Genomic DNA, 20,676 nt, shown 5'->3' with positions numbered 1-20,676 from the left:
GCAATTTCAGATGAGGGCATTTTTTAAGAACCTGCTCCAAAAAAGTGTTTCAAATGTATAAGGTAAGTAAGGACTGTATCTTATCTTTTTCCCCCAAATCAAAATATGATTACAATAAAGCAAGGTTGGCTTCACGCAAACTACAATGGCAGAATGTTGTAGTCGTCGTGGGATGCTGACTAAATGGGTTCAAAGAAAATGAATAGAGGTACCTGTTATTTGAACTCATGTAGTATTACTATTTTGCCCTAAAAGAGCAACGTGTCCAGCTAACACATTAAGAAGCTCACGGCGGATGTTCAGCTCGTGGCCGTGGTTGTGATTTCCGCTGCTGATGGCATGTGTTTATAATATACAGTTTTCTGGCCATCAACACAGAGGTCCTCACAAGGTGAGAATAGGACAGGCTGTCTTCAGAAGTACCATCCGATGCAACATCCGCTTCACGGTCTTGCACTTCCCTGAGTTGTGCATCACTCGCCTCGGTATCAAGTGGTTGGCCTCCTAGATTCACATCTTCATCTGCTATTTCCCAATACATGGACGCGGGCTGGTACGCCTCCAAGTACTGGTCTGCTTGATTTGTCCTATATTGAAAGAAGGTTTAATAATAGTAAAATATAGCGTTTGATATAAATGCAATTGCTATCGTTTGTGGAAGTATTTCTAAAAATGAATTATTAATGCAAGAGAATAACAAGCCAAGATTTTCTGCCAAAACCGATTCCACCTGACGTAAAGGGAAAATAATTGTGGAAATTATATGGATGGACCACTGAAAGTCAGTGATGACACCAGGTGTTCGCGAAAAGGATTAACATGTCCTGCCCTACCGGTAGAACCCGCCATTCACACAATTTGCATACATAAAGTAAGTATTTATTGCCTGCAGTATAGCAGTACTCCTGCCATGCGACGCCAACCTGTAAACAAACCAGACAATGAAGTGACCGATGAACCAGAAAATCCGGTGAAACGAGAGTACCATTACTGGCTATATGAAACTAATACAAACGGTATTCTAATTCTGAATTACGTCTGAAGAAACATGTAAATATAAAGTTCAGTGTATTTAGAGGTAACCGGTTCTCGAAATGTAATGTTGCATCTGTCACAAACATTGATCAAACCCTTTTCAAAGCAGGGTCTCATCCTACCAAGTTTGATGAGAAATGCATAAATTATGTTCAGCACGTGTAACCACAAGCATTTGTGAGTTGTTTTTCTAATCGTGATCTTCAACTTTGACCTTTTCATGACATATGCAAACTTATTGCCTAGCGCTATATGGAAGAAGTCCATGTTGGAATAACTGGTAATGTGAATGATCTCTGTGCAGAGGTAATTAGAAAAAAGATCGAGGGATTGGTCAATTTCAAGCAGTTCTGCTTCAGCATCATAATCTAAGATTTGTTCATGGCGTTAAAAAATTCAGTCGCCATATTTACTTCCCCAATTTTATGTATCTGCTTATCTGATTCCATGTACAACACAAACGCCACTGATGCGTTACAAGGCGCCATGTTCGACATTTTTGCGACGAAGACGAAGATGAATCATGACAAGCAAATAACATCCAGTTGTTTTCAATCTACAGCTTGTGATGAATTGCTCAGACGTCGAAAACCCTCACAGTAATCTAATGACCCTTACTTCGTCACACACGTTCTATGTATTAAATGAACTATTCACACCCGTTCTACATTTTAAATGATCTAATCACACATGTTCTATATATATTGTGATCGACAAAGGCGGCTGGAGAATTCATCCCCGAATCTCAATCTTTACGGAAGTTCGCATGTGTGCTTTGCAAAATGTATAAATAAACCCTTTTTCATATTATTTGCCGTTTTAACTATTAAAAGCTTACCTTCTTGTTGATGAATATTTTCGAAGACACATGCAGCTTGCTAACAGGATTCCCACAAGACACAGCACTGTTGTCAGTCCTATTATGATGTTGCTGCTATGAACCTCCGGTTGCATACCTGCTGAATAAAATGATGCTATGTTAAGTTAATGAGACGTTTACAATGCCGTTAAATACAATCATGTTGGAATAGCCAGGAGGAGAGGAGAGAAGAGAGCACGATATCTGTCTGTCAAGCGCTGAAGTTTGTGTTTGTGCTGGGTATTCAATTTTGTTTCTTATTTTTTTGCAGATACATCGACGAATACATAGGACTGTCTAACACGACGGAATGTGAAGACCCAGGCACTCTATTTTAACCGATCTAAAAGTATTCCCGGTCCCGTTAAATCATAGTTACTAGATCATTATTCAAACTCCGGAAACTGTCTATTCAAGACGCCGGCACATATTTTCGGTCTCATTCTCCAGTTTCCTCTCTGTATCGAGGCATTGAGAGGATTACTGTAACAATAGCTCTCACAACATGAGGCTTGTGTCGGTACGTGAGTCCACTGTACGCGTAGACTACTTGAAACAAGTTAAGAACACCCACAAATGGACGGATGTATGTGGAAATACCTACCAGCCATGACATGACTTCTTCCGATATACGTATCTATATTACATGTCTATACATATGGATATTGCATAGCTATGTCGTATTGTAACAGCTAGTGAATTATAACGGATAACTGTACATGTTGAACAGTGGAGGACTTCTGAATATTGTATCTGGGAATTATCGTATTAACTTCCACTTAAACACTATTATGACAATATGACATACATGGTATTTGTACTCAACATAAGACATGTTAAGATGACAAGAAATATACCCATATGTTCCACCCTTGTTCTCTGGGTTTTTTTTATGTGTAATGTTTTTATATTTTCTTAATAAAATGTATTTTTACCTCAAGTCTATCATATATCTATGTATCATGGTTGCTGCAGCAATTTGTAAAAATACAGTTTAAAGCTTTGTCAAACTCAACTCAAACGTCAATTTGTTTCAAAGCATAAACGAAAATTGTCTCAGAATAAAATCAATTTTCAGAGAGAGAAAATTGATACAAATAATTACATTTAGTATTATTATTGAAATGAATATTATCTTACCACATGTACATTGATTAAGGCAGATGTCTATCGAACAGTCACTTGAACAGGTGGATTTGCATCCATCATAAGTAATGTTGCATCCTTTGATGCATGTTCCAAACTCCTCGTCACAAACCCCATCGATGCATATCTCACAGGAAATGTTACAAAATGCACCATAGTAACCTTTGTCGCACCCTTTCACACAGGTTCCATTCTCAGAGTGACAAATATGTTTGATGCAGTTCTCGTAGCAGGAGCAGTCAGTCCCAGCATACCCTGGTGCACAACCATCTAAACACGCTCCTGACTCAGTGCAGGACAGATTTGCGCACTTTGAGTTACATCGAGATGAGCAGTTAGTACCATGCCATCCGAGATTACAGCCACGAATGCAGTATCCTGTCGTTTTGTCACATTCGGGGGTGCAATTGTTGGAGACATTTCTGTCACATGCTGATGATAAAGTTCCGTTGGGGTCAGGGAGGCAGTTTTCACTGCACACCTTTTCACACCGTTGGCCATAAAATCCGGGATTACAACCGTGGATGCAATGTCCTGTCTTCTTGTCGCAGTCAATGATGCACGTGTTGGAGACATTTCTGTCACATTCTAGCACAAAAGTTGCGTCAAGGCCGGCGCGGCAGTTTTCACTACACACCTTGTCACACCAATGACCATAAAATCCAGGATTACAGCCTCCTTCGCATCCAGCCTTGCATGTTCCTTTACAATTCTCACATGGCATCTCACAGTTGGGGCCAGTGTATGGAGAATGACACTGCTCACACATTCCAGTGCTTCTATTACACGATTGACATTGATCAGAACAGTTCTTGCAGTCAAGGCCATAGTAGGAGTCCACGCATCGAGAAACACATGCTGACCCAATCTGGCAGTAGCCGTCGTAACATCCGCCTTTACATTCTGTACACTGTCTCTGATGTTCACATGGTATGTTGCAGCTTGTACCCTGGAGTCCGGGATTACAGCCATGGATGCACGCCGCGATGCCACTGCCTTTGAGCAGTTTACACGCTTTATGTCTGCAGCCACTGTTGCACGTAGATGTACATCGCTTGTTGAAATACCCAGGGTGACACGTTGATGAGCAGTCACCCGTTTCATCACAAACTGCACAGTGCTGGCCATCTTTGCAGGGTGTTGCTATGCAAAATAGAATACATATTTAGATGAGAATAACATAAACAAGTATTCAAAGCTATGACAGCAAATTAGACGCATTAGATCAATGGGTCACATTTGTTCCAAATAACGAAAGAAATTGCCGAAGTCCCTGTAACTCGATTTAGGTCGAACTTCGTTAATAATGGAATAATCACTGCGATAGCAAGAAAAGATTTGTCAAAATAGGATATTGTGTTTATGCGAGTTACAGACCTTTGAAATCATCTCCTTGTTCTGACTTATTAAGCACATTGTTCTTATCTTCTGAAGCAGATACCTGAATAAAACAATGAAGATTTGTTAAACTTACTTCCTATCAAAAGTCCAACGGACGCAAAACATAGGATCACCAAAGATATCATGATCTGTCTGAAAATTAAAAAAAGGAATATATACCCATCTATAATCTCAACAAAAAGACCGTGTAACAGAAAACAAGTAAACACTTGTAATACTTACTCGTTTTGAGGGAAGCACATGTTCAATGTTGGTGTATCGAGCGAAGTGGTAGGACCTACCTCATGAATCTGCTCATGAATAGAATGTGTTCAGACCAATGATAACAGTTATCTATAATACATGTTGTCGAACTGTACTTGATGAACTTTCAATTTCAACTAGTTTTTTGTACATCAGACAACCTTTCAGTTTGTTCCCTTTAGATGTCGTTTCTATTATTAGTTCACTGCAAAACGTTTTGATATACAAATTGTTCTGGAAACAGTATGCCTGACTGAGACGAGTATAGCAATGTATGTATTACCCACGTATATTTTGAACATTGTTTAAGTGAACAGTTGGATAAAGTACCGGCAAAGATGTAATGATATGTTTGAAAAGGGAAAAACACAAATATACCGATATGTATTATCATAACTAACATATAACTCTGTTAAAGTTAACTAGTAAACATTTAATCTGCTTACTCATAATGAGAGAGGAGCATTTTCATCGTTGGTGTATCAGTCCAATTGATACTTATACGTGCGAATTCTAGTCGCGAATTCAGACATCAGACCAGTATAACCGGGTTTTCAGTACTATACAAGTACTCGTGGGTTGCCATCGCAATACCAGTATTATTCGGTTGTCAGTACAATATCAGTCCTCGTGTGTTGCCATCGCAATACCAGTATTAGTGGATTGTCAGTACAATGCTAATACTCGTGGGTTACAATCGAAATTCCAGTATAAGTGGGTTGTCAGTACCATACCAGTACTCGTGGGTTGCCATCATAATACCAGTATCAGTTGGTTGTCAGTACTATACAAGTATAAGTGGGTTGTCAGGACCATGCCCGTAATCGTGGGTTGGCATCGCAGTACCAGTATTATTGGGTTGTCTGTACCATGCCATTACTTGTTGGATGCCATCGCAATACCAATATTAGTGGGTTGTCAGTCCCATACCAGTACTCGTAGGTTGCCATCGCAATACCAGTATTGTTGGGTTATCAGTACTATACGAGTACTCGTGGGTTGCCATCGCAATACCTGTATTAGTGGGTTGTCAGTATCCTATTTGTACTCGTGGGTTGGCATTGCAATACCAGTATTGGTGGGTTCTCAGGACCATGGCAGTACTCGTGGGTTGCAATCGAAATACAAGTATAAGTGGGTTGTCAGTACCATATCAGTACTCGTGGGTTGCCATCGCAGTACCAGTATATGTGGGTTGTCAGGACCATAACAGTGCTCATGGGTTGGCATCGCAATACCAGTATTAATGGGTAGTCAGTTCCATACCAGTACTCGTGGGTTGCCATCGCAATACCTGTTTTAGTGGGTTGTCAGTGCCATATCTGTACTCGTGTGTTGCCATCGCAATACTAGTATTAGTGGATTGTCAGTACAGTGCCAATACTCGTGGGTTGCAATCGAAATACCAGTATAAGTGGCTTGTCAGTACCTTACCATTACTTGTGGGTTGCCATCGCAATACCAGTATTAGTGGGTTGTCAGTACCCTATCTGTACTCGTGGGTTGCCATCGCCATACCAGTACTAATGGGTAGTCAGTACCATACCAGTACTCGTGGGTTGCCATCGCAATGCCAGTATTAGTTGGTTGTCAGATCAATGCCATTACTCGTGGGTTGACATCGCAATACCAGTATAAGTGGGTTGTCAGTACCTTACCGGTACTCGTGTGTTGCCATCGCAATACCAGTATTAGTTGGTTGTCAGTACTATACGAGTACTCGCAGGTTGCCATCGCAATACCAGTATTAGTGGGTTGTCAGGACCATGCCAGTACTCGTTGGTTTGTATCGCAATACCAGTATTAGTGGTTTGTCAGTACCATGCCATTACTCGTGGGTTGCCATCGCAATACCAGTTGTCATGGGTTGTCAGTCCCATACCAGTACTCGTAGGTTGCCATCGCAATACTTGTATTAGTGGTTTCTCAGTACTATACGAGTACTCGTGGGTTGCCATCGCAATACTTGTATTAGTGGGTTGTCAGTACCCTATCTGTACTTGTGGGTTGGCATCGCAATACCAATATTAGTGGGTTGTCAGTCCCATACCAGTACTCGTAGGTTGCCATGGAAATATTAAAGTATTTTTGTGTTGTCAGTACCATACCAGTACTCGTAGGTTGCCATTGCAATACCAGTATTAGTGGGTTGTCAGTACCTTACCAGTACTCGTGTGTTGCCATCGCAATACCAGTATTAGTTGGTAGTCAGTACCATACGAGTACTTGCAGGTTGCCATCGCAATACCAGTATTAGTGGGTTGTCAGTACCCTATCTGTACTCGTGGGTTGGCGTCACAATACCAGTATTAATGGGTTTTCAGTACCTTACCAGTACTCGTGTGTTGCCATCGCAATACCAGTATTAGTGGGTAGTCAGTGCCATACGAGTACTCGCAGGTTGCCATCACAATACCAGTATTAGTGGGTAGTCAGTGCCATACGAGTACTGTTGGGTTGGCATCGCAATACCAGTATAAGTGGGTTGTCAGGACCATTCCCGTACTCGTGGGTTGGTATCGCAATACCAGTATTAGTTGGTTGTCAGTACCATGCCAGTTATCGTGGGTTGCCAATCGTATCAAAGCAGGAGGCGATAAAGAAAGTTTCAATGGGTTTCGTTCTGGGTGATGTCGACATTTAACAGTTTAATGAATCCTTCCCTGACATCTACTTAATGGGAACTCCAAAGCACCGACATTAAGTTCACAAGAAATGATACACGGATTGTGGGTATCTTCTTATGATGAGGATCAGGAGGATAAGGTCATAGTTTTACCATAAATGTAGAAGGACCACTTGAACATGGCATAAACTATTGAAATATGTCTATTTCAACACAATATAAGAGATAAGTATACTTTCTATATGCTAGTATGTATATATAAACATTCATAATTTCGTATTTCTCAAAACATTATACATGTATGGTAAATGTTTCCAGGAAAGAGGTTACAATACATGACAACAAGTAAAGGACAATGAAAAATACTCATCGGCAGTATTTAAAACATAAATAAATATTCCTTTGGTCCCCTTTAAAGAGCAAACTTGTTAAAAACACCACCAATCTATATGAATAGATCTAAATAGGAAATAGATAAAGCCGTCTCTCAGATTTCTATTATTTCTAGTTCAGGAAACATTTTCATTTTCAATAGGCACTCGTGAAGAGCAACCTCCTCGTGGTGAGTGCTGGTTAACGCTAATCGCTCTTCCCCCGTGTGGAACCGGGGCAGAATATTTCCACAGCCCCCCATTGCTGGTCGTATGAGGCGACTAAAATGGGCAACCTGTTTGCCGTGGGTTGCGTCCCTGTGTCGGTGGAGGAAGGGAGTCTGGTGGTTGAGGGCACTGGAGCCAGGAACCGGTGTTCCTTTGCCCAACACACCACTTTGACCCTAACTTCACCTAGACGGGTGGTAGAATGGGCCCGATGCCAAGCCCTGTGCATAAAATTGTGTATGCACTCTCGTGATTTTTATAAAGGTATTATTTAGCTATAGACTTGGACGTGTATATCATGCTTGAATTTTCAAACTATTTATGTACCAATTTGCCTAGAGTCTTATGCCAGAAGGCGGTGGCTCATGGGCCAATCTGGTGATGTTGACCTCCAAATTCAGTATGTATCCAATTTCTTGTCATGGGCCGAACCAGCCTGGCATTTAATTTGGTATACAAATATTGCTCTTTGCGTCATATTTGCTGGAGTATAACATCTCTGTATCCCTGGTGTTTGCATCTTGGATATCCGGTGCACCATAACACCGTTCTTTGTAACTCTCCGTGGTGGGTGGGGAGCAGGGGTGCTGAATTACTTTCTTTCATCATGTCTCACCAATACCCTGGTTCAAACCGATCAAAACGTAGACATGTGGATCTAGATGAATCTGATCAAACTGAAAAAATTATCTTGTGAATTGGATTCCTGGGCCCGATTTATTGTGATCGAGGCGGCTGATAAGCAACCATTAAAGATTAATCCTTTCGTCATTTCAAAAGCAGTTTCAGAAATTTGCGGAGAGGTCAAAAATGTGACACGTCTTCGTAGTGGCTCTCTTCTCGTTGAATGTTCACGGAGACAGCAATCTCTCAATTTGCGATCTTTATCTACTTTTGCAAAAGTTGAGGTTGCTGTGTCCGTACACAAAACCTTAAATTCTTGCCGAGACATTGTTCGTGACAGAGCTCGTTGCCTGTCCGACATGTCGGAGCAAGAAATTACAGATGAATTGACTAGTCAGGGAGTAAGTGCAGTGAAGCGTTTCACAATGAAATCCAGAGACGGTGACATCATCCCGTCAAATACGTATATGCTTACTTTTGCACTGTCGACCCTTCCTAAATCTGTTAAAGCTGGTTATCTCAACATCGGAGTGGAGGTGTATGTCCCCAATCCACTCCGATGTTTCAAGTGCCAAAAGTTTGGACATGGGTCTAAATCCTGTAATCACTCTGTCGTCTGCCATCGCTGTGGTGACGGCCATGACAGCACTGGATGTACAGCTGACATTAAATGTTCCAACTGTAATGGCAAACATCTGGCTTCCTCGAAATTATGTCCAGTGTGGCAAAAACAATCAAAAATCATCAGGCTAAAACCTGAACAAAATATATCATTTTTCGAGGCAAAGAAGGTTATTGACAGTCAGGCCCCGTCAACTCCACTTACCAGAACCTACCCTGCTGCTGCTATCTCTACCCCTCCAACTCCTCCAACAGTATCCATTTCTATTCAAACAGAAATGACATGGGTCACATCAGGGACATGGATGTCACCCCATCGTCACAGAGCAGTAGTAGGAGTCCTTCCTCCTCACGTGTACGTGAGCGTTCACCGATTGAGCCACCATGACTCAATCTCCTAACGTAATTCAGTGGAATTGCAGAGGACTAAGGAATAATTTTAATGAAGTCCAGTTATTAGCACAAGACTATAAACCATCAGCTTTTAGTTTACAGGAGACCTATCTTAAGCATACTGATAAATTTGAATTGCGTCAGTACACTTCCTATCATTCTTTTTCACCTCCAGGTGATAAAGCCACCGGCGGTGCTTCCATTTTGGTGAGGCAGGGCATCATCCACAGTCCGGTTCATCTCCATTGTAACCTTCAGGCAGTTGCTGTCCGTCTTACTCTACAAATAACTTTCACACTTTGTTCCCCATATATTTCTCCATCCTCAAATTTGCAGCAGTCTGACCTTTAGGATTTATTTGACCAACTACCTAAGCCCTGTATCATCATGGGTGATCTTAATGGGCATAACCCTCTATGGGGAAGTTCCAATATAAATAATAAATAATCTATGCATCTTCAACGACGGCTCGAACACATATTTACATCCTGTAACAGGTACGTACACTGCATTAGATCTGTCTATCACAGATTCTAACTTATATAATGAATTTGAATGGTCAGTCCATGATGACCTTTGTGGAAGTGATCATTTTACGACAGTAATTGCAGCTATAAACCCCACTGATGATCCACCTATAACAAGATGGAATTTTTCTAAGGCAAATTGGCCGTTATTTCAGAACATATGTACTGACAAATTGCAACACGACCTTTTTATGGATGTTCCTGACCCGATTCAGTTGTTTTCCGATCAACTGAAAGGTATAGCTGATGAAACTATTCCTAAGTCCTCTGTGAACCCACATATTCGTAAACCATGGTTTACTTATGAATGCAAACAAGCTAGGAAGCGTAGGAAGAAGGCTGAGAAATACTTTCGACGCCATCCTACTGTTCATAATTTGAATAATGTAAGAATTAATTATGCCAAGGCTCGACGAACTTTTAAACTCATTAAACGACAGACCTGGAAGGATTATGTTTCCAAAATAAATCCTCGCACGCCTATGTCAAAGGTGTGGAACATGATCCAAAAAGTCAAAGGCAAAGGTTCCAAATCAAGTATTCATCATCTCATAGATGATAATAATTTATTGACAGAAAAATCAGATATTGCAAACAAACTGGGAGAAACTTTAGCCAAACATTCTTCTTCGTCTAATTATAATCCAAAGTTTCAGAAGTATCAACAACAACAAGAAAGGAAAAAAGTCAATTTTATTTCTGACAATGGCGAAGATTATAACGAAGTGTTTTCACTACATAAGCTACACACTGCTTTAGCACAAGCTCATGATACTGCAACTGGTGCTGATGATATCCATTATCAGCTTCTAAAACACTTGCCTGAATCTTGTCTCACAACACTATTGAATATTTTCGATGATATTTGGACAACAGGACATTTTCCTCCTTCGTGGAGACATGCCATCGTTGTACCCATACCAAAGCCTGGCAGGGATCATACAGATCCATCCAATTACCGACCTATTTCATTAACTAGCTGTGTTTGTAAAACCATGGAGCGCATGGTGAAAAATCGCTTAGTTTGGTTTTTAGAAACCAACAATTTAATCAGTGATATCCAGAGCGGATTTCGTAAAAACCGAAGTACAATTGATCATTTGGTTCGTTTAGAATCATTTGTTAAAAATGCTTTTATAAACAAACAACATGCTGTATCAATCTTTTTTGATCTTGAAAAAGCTTATCATACCACTTGGAAGCATGGTATTTTAAAAGATTTACATGACTTTGGTTTAAGAGGCCGCTTGCCTCAATTTGTATCACAGTTTTTAACTGACAGACAATTTCAAGTTCGTGTTGGATCAACCCTGTCTGATCATTATAATCAGGATCAGGGGGTTCCACAGGGCAGTATTTTGTCTGTCACATTGTTTAGCATCAAAATAAATAGTTTATCTAAAGTATTAAATGACTCAATAGATTGGTCATTGTTTGTGGATGATTTTAATATTTCATGTCGTGGTAAAAATATGCATACCATTGAAAGACAGTTACAGTTGTGTCTCAATAAAATTCATAAATGGTGTCTTGAGAATGGATTTAGGTTTTCACAGACCAAAACAAATTGTATACATTTCTGTCGGAAATATAAACCCCATAAAGATCCAGAACTCTCTTTAGATGGCACTCCAATTCAGGTTGTTAAAGAAGACAAATTTTTGGGATTAATTTTCGACCACCATTTGACGTTTCTACCACATATCAAATATTTAAAGACTAAATGCCTGAAGACCCTAGATCTGTTAAAAGTCGTCTCGAATTCTAAGTGGGGAGGGGATCAGACAACCCTCCTTCACCTTTACAGATCATTAATCCGCTCTAAATTGGACTACGGCTCCATTGTGTATGCTGGAGCTTGCAAGAGTAATTTAAAAAAGCTAGATTCAATCCACCACCAAGGACTCAGACTGTGTCTTGGTGCTTTTAGAACTTCTCCTGTTGACAGTCTCTATGTCGAGGCTGATGAACTCTCTTTGAAACAACGCCGTGTTAAATTGTCTCTTCAATATATCACTAAATTACACTCTAATCCTTCTAATCCTGCTTATGACTCCGTTTTTCAACCCCTATATGAAGAGCTGTTTCAGAAAAAAACAAAGCTGATTCCACCACTTGGAATTCGGATGAAATCACACATAATTGCTGCAAATATAGATCTAGATATTATCTCACCATATCGTCTCTTGTCTACTCCACCCTGGCAGCTGGTGAGGCCAGAAGTAGACGTTTCTCTAACCCGTTTTATTAAATCTGACACAAATCAACTATCAACAGGAATATGTACAATTAAGTAATAAATATGACACCCACCGTTCAATCTTAACTGATGGATCCAAGGACGGTGGCAAGGTGGCATGTGCCACTGTCGTTGGATTAAACCATATCTCATCTAGAATACCTGACACTAGCTCTATTTTCACTGCTGAGGCCAATGCTATTCTTACAGCCTTAAAATACATCCAACGAAAGTCTGCATATAAACAATTTATCATCTTTTCTGATTCTTTGTCTTGTCTTCAGGCACTGAAAAAAGTCTCTTCTAATCATCCAATTATTTTAGATATTTTAGAACTTTATAATAATCTTTCCACTGGCCAATACGACATCGTCTTTTGTTGGTTGCCCAGTCATGTGGGCATAAAAGGCAACACAATGGCTGATGCTGCAGCAAAAGCAGCTCTCAACAAATCTGTGACACCACTTCTTTTACCTTATAGTGATTATAAACCTGTCATTGGATCTTACATCATAGATCTAATGCAGAAGAAGTGGGACGCCCAGGTAGACAATAAATTACATGAAATTAAACCCACTATTGGTTATACCTACTTGGGTTGTCAGTCCAGATTTGAGGAGGTCCTAATACGACGATGTCGTATTGGCCATAGCAGGTATACAAATGAATTTTTATTGAAAGGTGAGGATCCTCCATTTTGTATCCCTTGTGATGAAAGAATCACTGTCAAGCATGTCCTGCTTGACTGTATTGATTTTTCCATCACAAGGGATAAATATTTCAAAGTGTCCTCTATAAAGGATCTTTTTAATCAAATCAGTGCTCATTTAATCATCGGTTTTTTAAAAGAAATAGAATTAATAGATAAATTTTGATAATAATATGTATAGTATAAAGTAAATGAATTTTAATTTGGTGAAATGAGATCATAACTTAGATTGTTGGTGGCTGTATCTTCACAGGGGGTTGAAGTATCGTAAAACAATTGTCCCCCTGGGATGGTACGTAAGTCCAGTATCATTCAACGTATCATTTCCTTTCTCTGTGCTTTTAATTGTAGTATTTTTGTTGATTTTAACTCTTTGGCTAATCTGTCTGATCATCGCCAGTGGCCAGAGGGATGGTGTAAATCCTGCTGGGGTACCATGTAGGTAGCAGAAGTACCGTAAGTCCCCACGGTCCCTAGTATGGTGGCCTAACTTTGGTTGCTGGCGATCTATAGCCCGTTTATATATTGTATCGTTTGTATTGTATCTGATTATTTTATTGCTCTAAAACTAGTTTTAAATTTATAATCTGTGATATGTTGCTGGTTGTTGTACTGTCCTTCGATGACGGCTTTTAATATATAATCTAAATGCCTAACTTGTTCAACCTAGTTCACATCGCTATATGGCTGAAATATTGCCGATGCGATGTAAAATTTAACTCACTCACTCACTCAGGGATCTCATGCAGAAGAAGTGGGACACCCAAGTAGGTATCAATAAATTACATGAAATTAAACCATCTATCGGTTACACCTACTTGGGCTGTCAGTCCAGATTTGAAGAGGTCATTATGCGACGATGTCGTATTGGCCACAGCAGATATACCCACGAATATTTATTGAAAGGTGAGGATCCTCCATTTTGCATCCCTTGTGATGAGAGAATCACGGTCAAGCATGTCCTGCTTGACTGCATTGATTTTTCCATCACAAGGGATAAATATTTCAAAATTACATCCATAAAGGATCTTTTTAATCAAATCAGTACTCATTTATTCATCGGTTTTTTAAAAGAAATAGAATAATAGATAAATTTTGATTATAATATGTGTAGTATAAGGTAAATGAATTTTAATTTGGTGGAATGAAATTATAACTGAGATTGTTGGTGGCTGTATCTTCACAGGGAGTTGAAGTATCGTAAAATAATTGTCCCCCTGGGAAGGTACGTAAGTCCAGTATCATTCAAGGTATCATTTCCTTTCTCTGTGATCTTAATCGTAGTATTTTTGTTGATTTTAACTCTTTGGCTAATTTGTCTGATAATCGCCAGTGCCCAGAGGGATGGTGTAAATCCTGCTGAGGTACCATGTAGGTAGCAGAAGTACCGTAAGTCCCCATGGTCCCTAGTATGGTGGCCTAACTTTGGTTGCTGGCGATCTACAGCCCGTTTTTATATTGTATCGTTTGAATTGTAACTGATTATTTTATTGCTCTAAAACTAGTTTTAAAATTATAATCTGTGATATATTGCTGGTTGTTGTACTGTCCTTCGATGACAGCTTTTAATATATAATATCAATGCCTAACTTGTTCAAGCCACGATATGGCTGAAATACTGCCGATGTGACTTAAAATATTAACTCACTCACTCACTCATTTTCAATATAAAGAAAAACAGACGAAAACCACATAAAAACAATGGACAGATATATCCTTGTATATACATAATATCCATATATACATAGGCTTCACGTGCAGCACACAAAAACAAAGCAAACTTAACCATCACAGGATCGGCAACTGTCCCACAGCAAAGTCAAGTACGTTATTGCTTACAGTTCCAAAATCCAACCTATGGAACATAAACTTATTACTTTTTCAACCAAATATGCATAAAAACAACTGAACTTGACCTTCAAAAATATGTCCCGTGTCTCTGACAAGCAGTCTTCTGTTCGTGTTTGAGAAAAACAATTGCAGGGGCGAATTTGAGAGTTCGAATTTGTGCAGTCACATTTGGCACAAGCACCCTACTCGTTCTCATGCTTACATTTGTAACAGTGCTTCTTTTAAAATGCTTCATAATGGTGTTTGTTCCCATATTAATATTTTGCAAACAAAATATTACAAAATAGTACGTCATGTCCTCACTTGATGCACATCCAATGATCAACCACACTTTCCCTACTTACAGTGTCTGTGAGATTTATCTAACATAGATATATGCAACGTCTGGGAAGGTTCCCTTCAACCTCCACAAGTGGGAGGGATAGGGGTTGCCTTCGAAATTATAGTTTACTCCACATCCTTTTCCCCAGATGGTGTTATATATTTGATATCGGTTGTTTTATCATCGACACCGATGTCCCTCACTAGGTGAGTGTACGACGGGTTGTCTCCAGAAGTATCATCGGAGGAAATGTCACCGTGCGCCCCTCTACCGTGTGACTCCTGAAGCTGTTTTGCCAAAACACCAGATGACTCATTTTCAGGGTAGTCACATTCTTGGTCCACATCTGATTCTCTTATTTCCCAATATCTGTTTGATGGAGGCTCGTACTAGACTATGTAGTTGTGTGCTTCAGCGTTCCTGTGTATACATTGAGAAGGTTAATGAAATTTACTGTGAAATACAAAGGAAAAAGAAGACATGAACACTCAATAGCTTGGAAGACCTTTTTCATCGAGCTAGATGATACAGCATGTTTACGCCCACTGGCACGTGTATGATGTTGACAGACAATGATCATACTTTGGTCTATCCTGGGATTTGGATCCACGATATCTCGGGAGACTCGTACCTGCTAAGTAAGTACATCCTGGATCATTTGGGAAATACTCCTTCCTTAAAAGATTTTAGTTTTGACTAAATGTCTTTCGATATGTAAATAGTCTATTGTCGCTTGTGTTCTGATGTTTATGCAGAGAAACATAAAATAACTCAAAATACGAGGAAAAAACAGTGGCGCAATTGAAGACTAACCTTCTTTTCGACCAGCGTTTTCCAAAACAAAATACACAGAGGATGCCAGTAAGAACAAGCAATGTTGACAGTCCTATTACGATATACTTGATATCCATCTGCGCCTGCTTGCCTGCTGAATAACAACACATCAATAGTCAGGGAAACATGTGACAATAGGTCTGAGTATGTTGACAATGTGATTAACAGTTGAAAACATGCTGTTTTTGCTTCATTCCCACTGATTGGATGCTTTTATGAAACTGGAGGAGATCGACAGCGACTATTAAAAAATTGAAAAGTGCAAGAATGCAGGTGATGGACGGAGCTACCCAAGCACACACGTTCAAACGCGACCAATGATTTACCCCATGCACGTGCAATACATGACAAGTAACAGTCAATGGTTAATTCCAGAGGCGATTGAACTGCACTCTGACTTTTTCAATAATGGTTAAATATGTCACATGATGTTAAAGGATGTTGCAGAGACGTCGTCGTATTTTGAGATGGATGGGATTGTTAACTGAATTGTGAAGACAAATACACATTGGTCAATAAATACAACTTCAATGGTATTTCTTTCCCCACATCCATCTTCAAACAACATCCTGGGTCCCGAAAAGACGTTCAGCATGGACAATGGATAAAGACACAAAGTGATGGTATATATGATTATTTGATCTATCTATAAATGCATATTTCAAGAACCTACCTTCACAAGACATATCAGTAAGGCAAACATCTAAGGGACAATCATGTGTACAGGTCGATTTGCATCAAAGGTCAGTAAAATTACATCCTCGAATGCAGGTTCCTAATTCCCAATCACATATGCCGTCAAGACAGATCTCACAGGTGTTGTTACAAAAGGCACCATAATAACCGTTGATGCATCCTTTCACACAGTGTCCGAAGTTGGGGTGACAAATATCTTGAATACAGTTCTCATAGCATGAGCAGTCAGTCCCAGCATACCCTGGTGCACAACCATCAACACACGCTCCTGACTCAGTGCAGGACAGATTTGCACAATTCGAGCTACAGCGAGATGAGCAGTTAGTACCATACCACCCGACATTACAACCGTGGATACAATCTCCTGTGTTGTTGTCGCACTCCCGGATACAGTTGTTGGGCGTATTTCTGTCACATTCCAAGACAGAAACTGAATCTCTGTCGGGACCAGAGCGGCAGTTTTCACTGCACACCTCATCACACCAATGTCCATAGAAGCCAGGTTTACAGCCTCCTTCACATCCAGACTCACAAGATCCTGCACAGTTCTCACATGACTTCTCACAGGACACATATTCCTGTAGACCTGTTACATGATTTACATCTCTCAGAGCAGTGCTTACAGTCAAGGCCATAGTAGGAGTCAACACATCCAGAAACACACGACGTAGGACTCAGCATGCAGTACCCGCCATCACATCCACCTTCACACTCCGTACACTGTGTCCCAGGGTTGCCACATGGTATCTTGCAGCTTGTACCCATGAATCCTGGAACACATCCCTCCGTGCAAGTCTCGATGCCTACCGCTGTGAGGTTACACGACTTATGTGTGCATCTGCTGCTGCACTCTGACCTGCATTTCTTCCCAAAGTATCCACGTTCACACTGTGTTGAGCAGTCTCCGTCATCGTCACATTCTCGGCAGTGCTGACCATTACGGCATGGCGTGGCTGAAAACATAGAATCAGGATGAAATTCCATATGAAATCAATAAGGGGACATAACTGTGACATGGTCAAGTTGGGGATGTCAAGTAAAAAAATTGTTTGATATGCACATTGCCATATACCTACACTTCAAATGCTTTTTGTTTAACCATAAGTTCACCAAGACGAATATTGCCGGGAACTCCTGGTGACTAGAGAAACAGTTCGACTTATCCGGGAGTTCGAAACATTCGACCCGACCCAACTAAGGTCCGGACTAGCCGTCAGATATCAGAAAGCATGTACGTACATACCTCTCGTTCCTTTCCTTTTCCTCAATCATGTTTCTACTCACGCCGACAAGCGGCGCAATTAAATGTCATAGTTAGAACAACATATTAATAAACATTATCCTGAACCGTCTCTCACATTTCGCTTATCCGTAGGCAAGTTCGAGACAACCGGAGGGTTAAAAGAGTTATAACCATGGTGCGAGTTTGCCGGAAACGGACAGTGATTTTGACAAATTTCACAAAGGATCATAAATAGGCTTTCTTACATCGACCCTGAGACGCCCATGTCCAAGGCCATGAGACGCAAGGAACAAAGAGTATCCACAGTCCAATAAGCCCTTCTATTACTTGCCCGTGAAGAGATCACCCGTTTAATAAACATACAGCTGTATTATACATCGTGTAATACCAAAACGCGTGCTTATGTACTCTCGGAACACGTTTCACGAACAAATATTGAAAGCTCTCAACATCCCTTGGCTTATTCAACAACATTGCGTATGGAGTTGATAGATCACTGAGAGGAGCTTATGCACACCCGATGACCCCAGCAACCTTGTTGCTAGGCTAACGTCACATGGCATTGTTTCGCCAATGGATCGTGCAACAAAATTCCACAATTTACGTCATCGGGTATTGTGACGTGATTGTAAACTTTAAGGTGCAAGGCCCGTTCCACAAGGCGATCGTAGTGTAGCGCAACGACAGAAGTTAGTCTAAGTTAAAGTATGTGAGTTGCGATTAGCCCTACGATAATTTTGTGGAACGGACGCCTGAATTCTAAAGGTTGACCGTTGTATGGTATTAAATTCATACGTTCTAACTGTTGAAGTGTTTGAAGTAGTATTATGTTAAACTCAATTGGACTCATTTGACTCAATCGGCCGTGGATCGTGTAGGTGTCGGCCTATTCATACTCAACAGTATAATTCTAAAAACGTTATAAATGGCAAGTAATAAATAAAATACTAAACTCGCTCCCGTGTTAAACCAATTTTATGAAACTCGTGAATAGTTGTCTTTGAACTCGTTTCATAAAATTGGTATTACACGGGAGCTCGTTTAGTATTCTATATATCTGTGTTGGATAAAATGTCTTCAGAAGAGATATTGTATTAGTCACATACTGGTCCTATGTGGCGGAGATCGTGACTAAACACTGTATATTTAACAAACTTACCTCGTATGGTTAGTACAATGAACGCCAAACACAGAATCGACAAAGAAGTCTTGAAGTGTCTGAAAATGGAAAGTGAGTGAGTGAGTTAAGATTTAACGTCACTTCGGCAGTATTGCAGCCTAATCGTGACGAGAAAATGGAAAGGAATATATACCTTATGAATCATCATAACATACCGATCATGATACTGAATAAGTGTGTGCATTAAACCTACTTACTGAGAGCGGAGCATTTCCAATGTTGGTGTATGACAGATGTAGCCGCGGTTTCAGGGTTATATTGTCGGTTGACTGTAACTGCTGACTGTCGGCGGACTTTATTCTTCCGTTAAGAGGGGGAAGTATCATTTGTGTTTTTATGTTTCGATTTGCTATATATATACTCTGCAAAAAAAGAAACGCAAATGTAGTGTTGCCGATATCCAGACAAAATTTATACCAAAATTTACTGGTCATTTCTGCATGGATTGAGATTGATTTGTGAAAATCGCAAAAACACAAACACGTCAGAGCATGGCGCTGAAACACACCAACATGACATGCAGGTGCAACATCACTTGTTTGGATATCAAAAAGTTGGGTTTTCATTTGCTTCCGATCACAATCTTACAGCGAGTGAACAGCGAAAACATGCCACGACTGACGGAAGCCCAACGCAACAACGTCATCGGCCGACTGCATGGAAGCGAATCATCTTCGGCTGTAAACATGTTTTTCCACGAACCACCAAGCACCATTACAAGACTGTGGAACCGTTATCAGACACCCGTACTCGTGGGTTGTCAACACCGTACCCGTACTCGTGGGTTGTCATGTCATCCCCGTACTCGTGGGTTGTCAACATCATCCCCGTACTCGTGGGTTGTCAACGTCATCCCCGTGCTCGTGGGTTGTCAACATCATCCCCGTACTCTTTGGTTGTCAACATCATCTCCGTACTCGTGGGTTGTCAACATCATCCCCGTACTCTTTGGTTGTCAACATCATCTCCGTACTCGTGGGTTGTCAACATCATCTCCGTACTCGTGGGTTGTCAACATCATATCCGTACTCGTGGGTTGTCAACATCATCCCCGTACTCGTGGGTTGTCAACATTATCCCCGTGCTCGTGGGTTGTCAACATTAACCCCGTGCTCGTGGGTTGTCAACATTATCCCCGTGCTCGTGGGTTATCAACCTTATCCCCGTGCTCGTTGGTTGTCAACATTATCCCCGTGCTCGTGGGTTGTCAACATTATCCCCGTGCTCGTGGGTTGTCAACATTATCCCGTACTCGTGGGTTGTCAACATCATCCCCGTACTCGTGGGTTGTCAACATTATCCCCGTGCTCGTGGGTTGTCAACATTATCCCCGTGCTCGTGGGTTATCAACATTATCCCTGTACTCGTGGGTTGTCAACATTATCCCCGTACTCGTGGGTTGTCAACATTATCCCCGTACTCGTGGGTTGTCTACACCAAACCCGTACAATATTGGTACACAATATTTACATTCTGTTACATCTATGTGACCTCTATCTAGTTCATACTCTGCGATGAGCGAGTTCCT

At 40.6% G+C, this 20,676-nt stretch overlaps 2 protein-coding genes across 2 annotated transcripts; both read right to left on the bottom strand.

Moving 5' to 3' along the window:
• Positions 1-286: 286 nt before the first annotated feature.
• On the bottom strand, positions 287-9,793 carry LOC125377384 (multiple epidermal growth factor-like domains protein 10). The gene is made up of 4 exons (XM_048390447.1): positions 9,717-9,793; positions 9,009-9,193; positions 3,214-4,183; positions 287-587 (listed from the first exon to the last, which is right to left on the bottom strand). The coding sequence occupies exons 1-4, from the start codon at positions 9,791-9,793 to the stop codon at positions 287-289; spliced, it is 1,533 nt and encodes a 510-aa protein (XP_048246404.1).
• Positions 9,794-17,286: 7,493 nt separating this feature from the next.
• LOC125377383 (scavenger receptor class F member 1-like) lies at positions 17,287-19,394 on the bottom strand. Its single transcript, XM_048390446.1, has 3 exons — positions 19,346-19,394; positions 19,128-19,186; positions 17,287-17,678 (listed from the first exon to the last, which is right to left on the bottom strand). The coding sequence occupies exons 1-3, from the start codon at positions 19,357-19,359 to the stop codon at positions 17,287-17,289; spliced, it is 465 nt and encodes a 154-aa protein (XP_048246403.1). The 5' UTR covers positions 19,360-19,394.
• Positions 19,395-20,676: the final 1,282 nt, after the last annotated feature.

The sequence above is a fragment of the Haliotis rufescens genome, unplaced genomic scaffold (genome assembly GCF_023055435.1).
Source record: "Haliotis rufescens isolate VD_foot unplaced genomic scaffold, xgHalRufe1.0.p SCAF_9, whole genome shotgun sequence".
In the NCBI taxonomy this organism is placed as follows: domain Eukaryota; kingdom Metazoa; phylum Mollusca; class Gastropoda; order Lepetellida; family Haliotidae; genus Haliotis; species Haliotis rufescens.
Note: the sequence above shows the minus strand (reverse complement) of the source record. Positions and strands in the feature narration are given on the sequence as shown.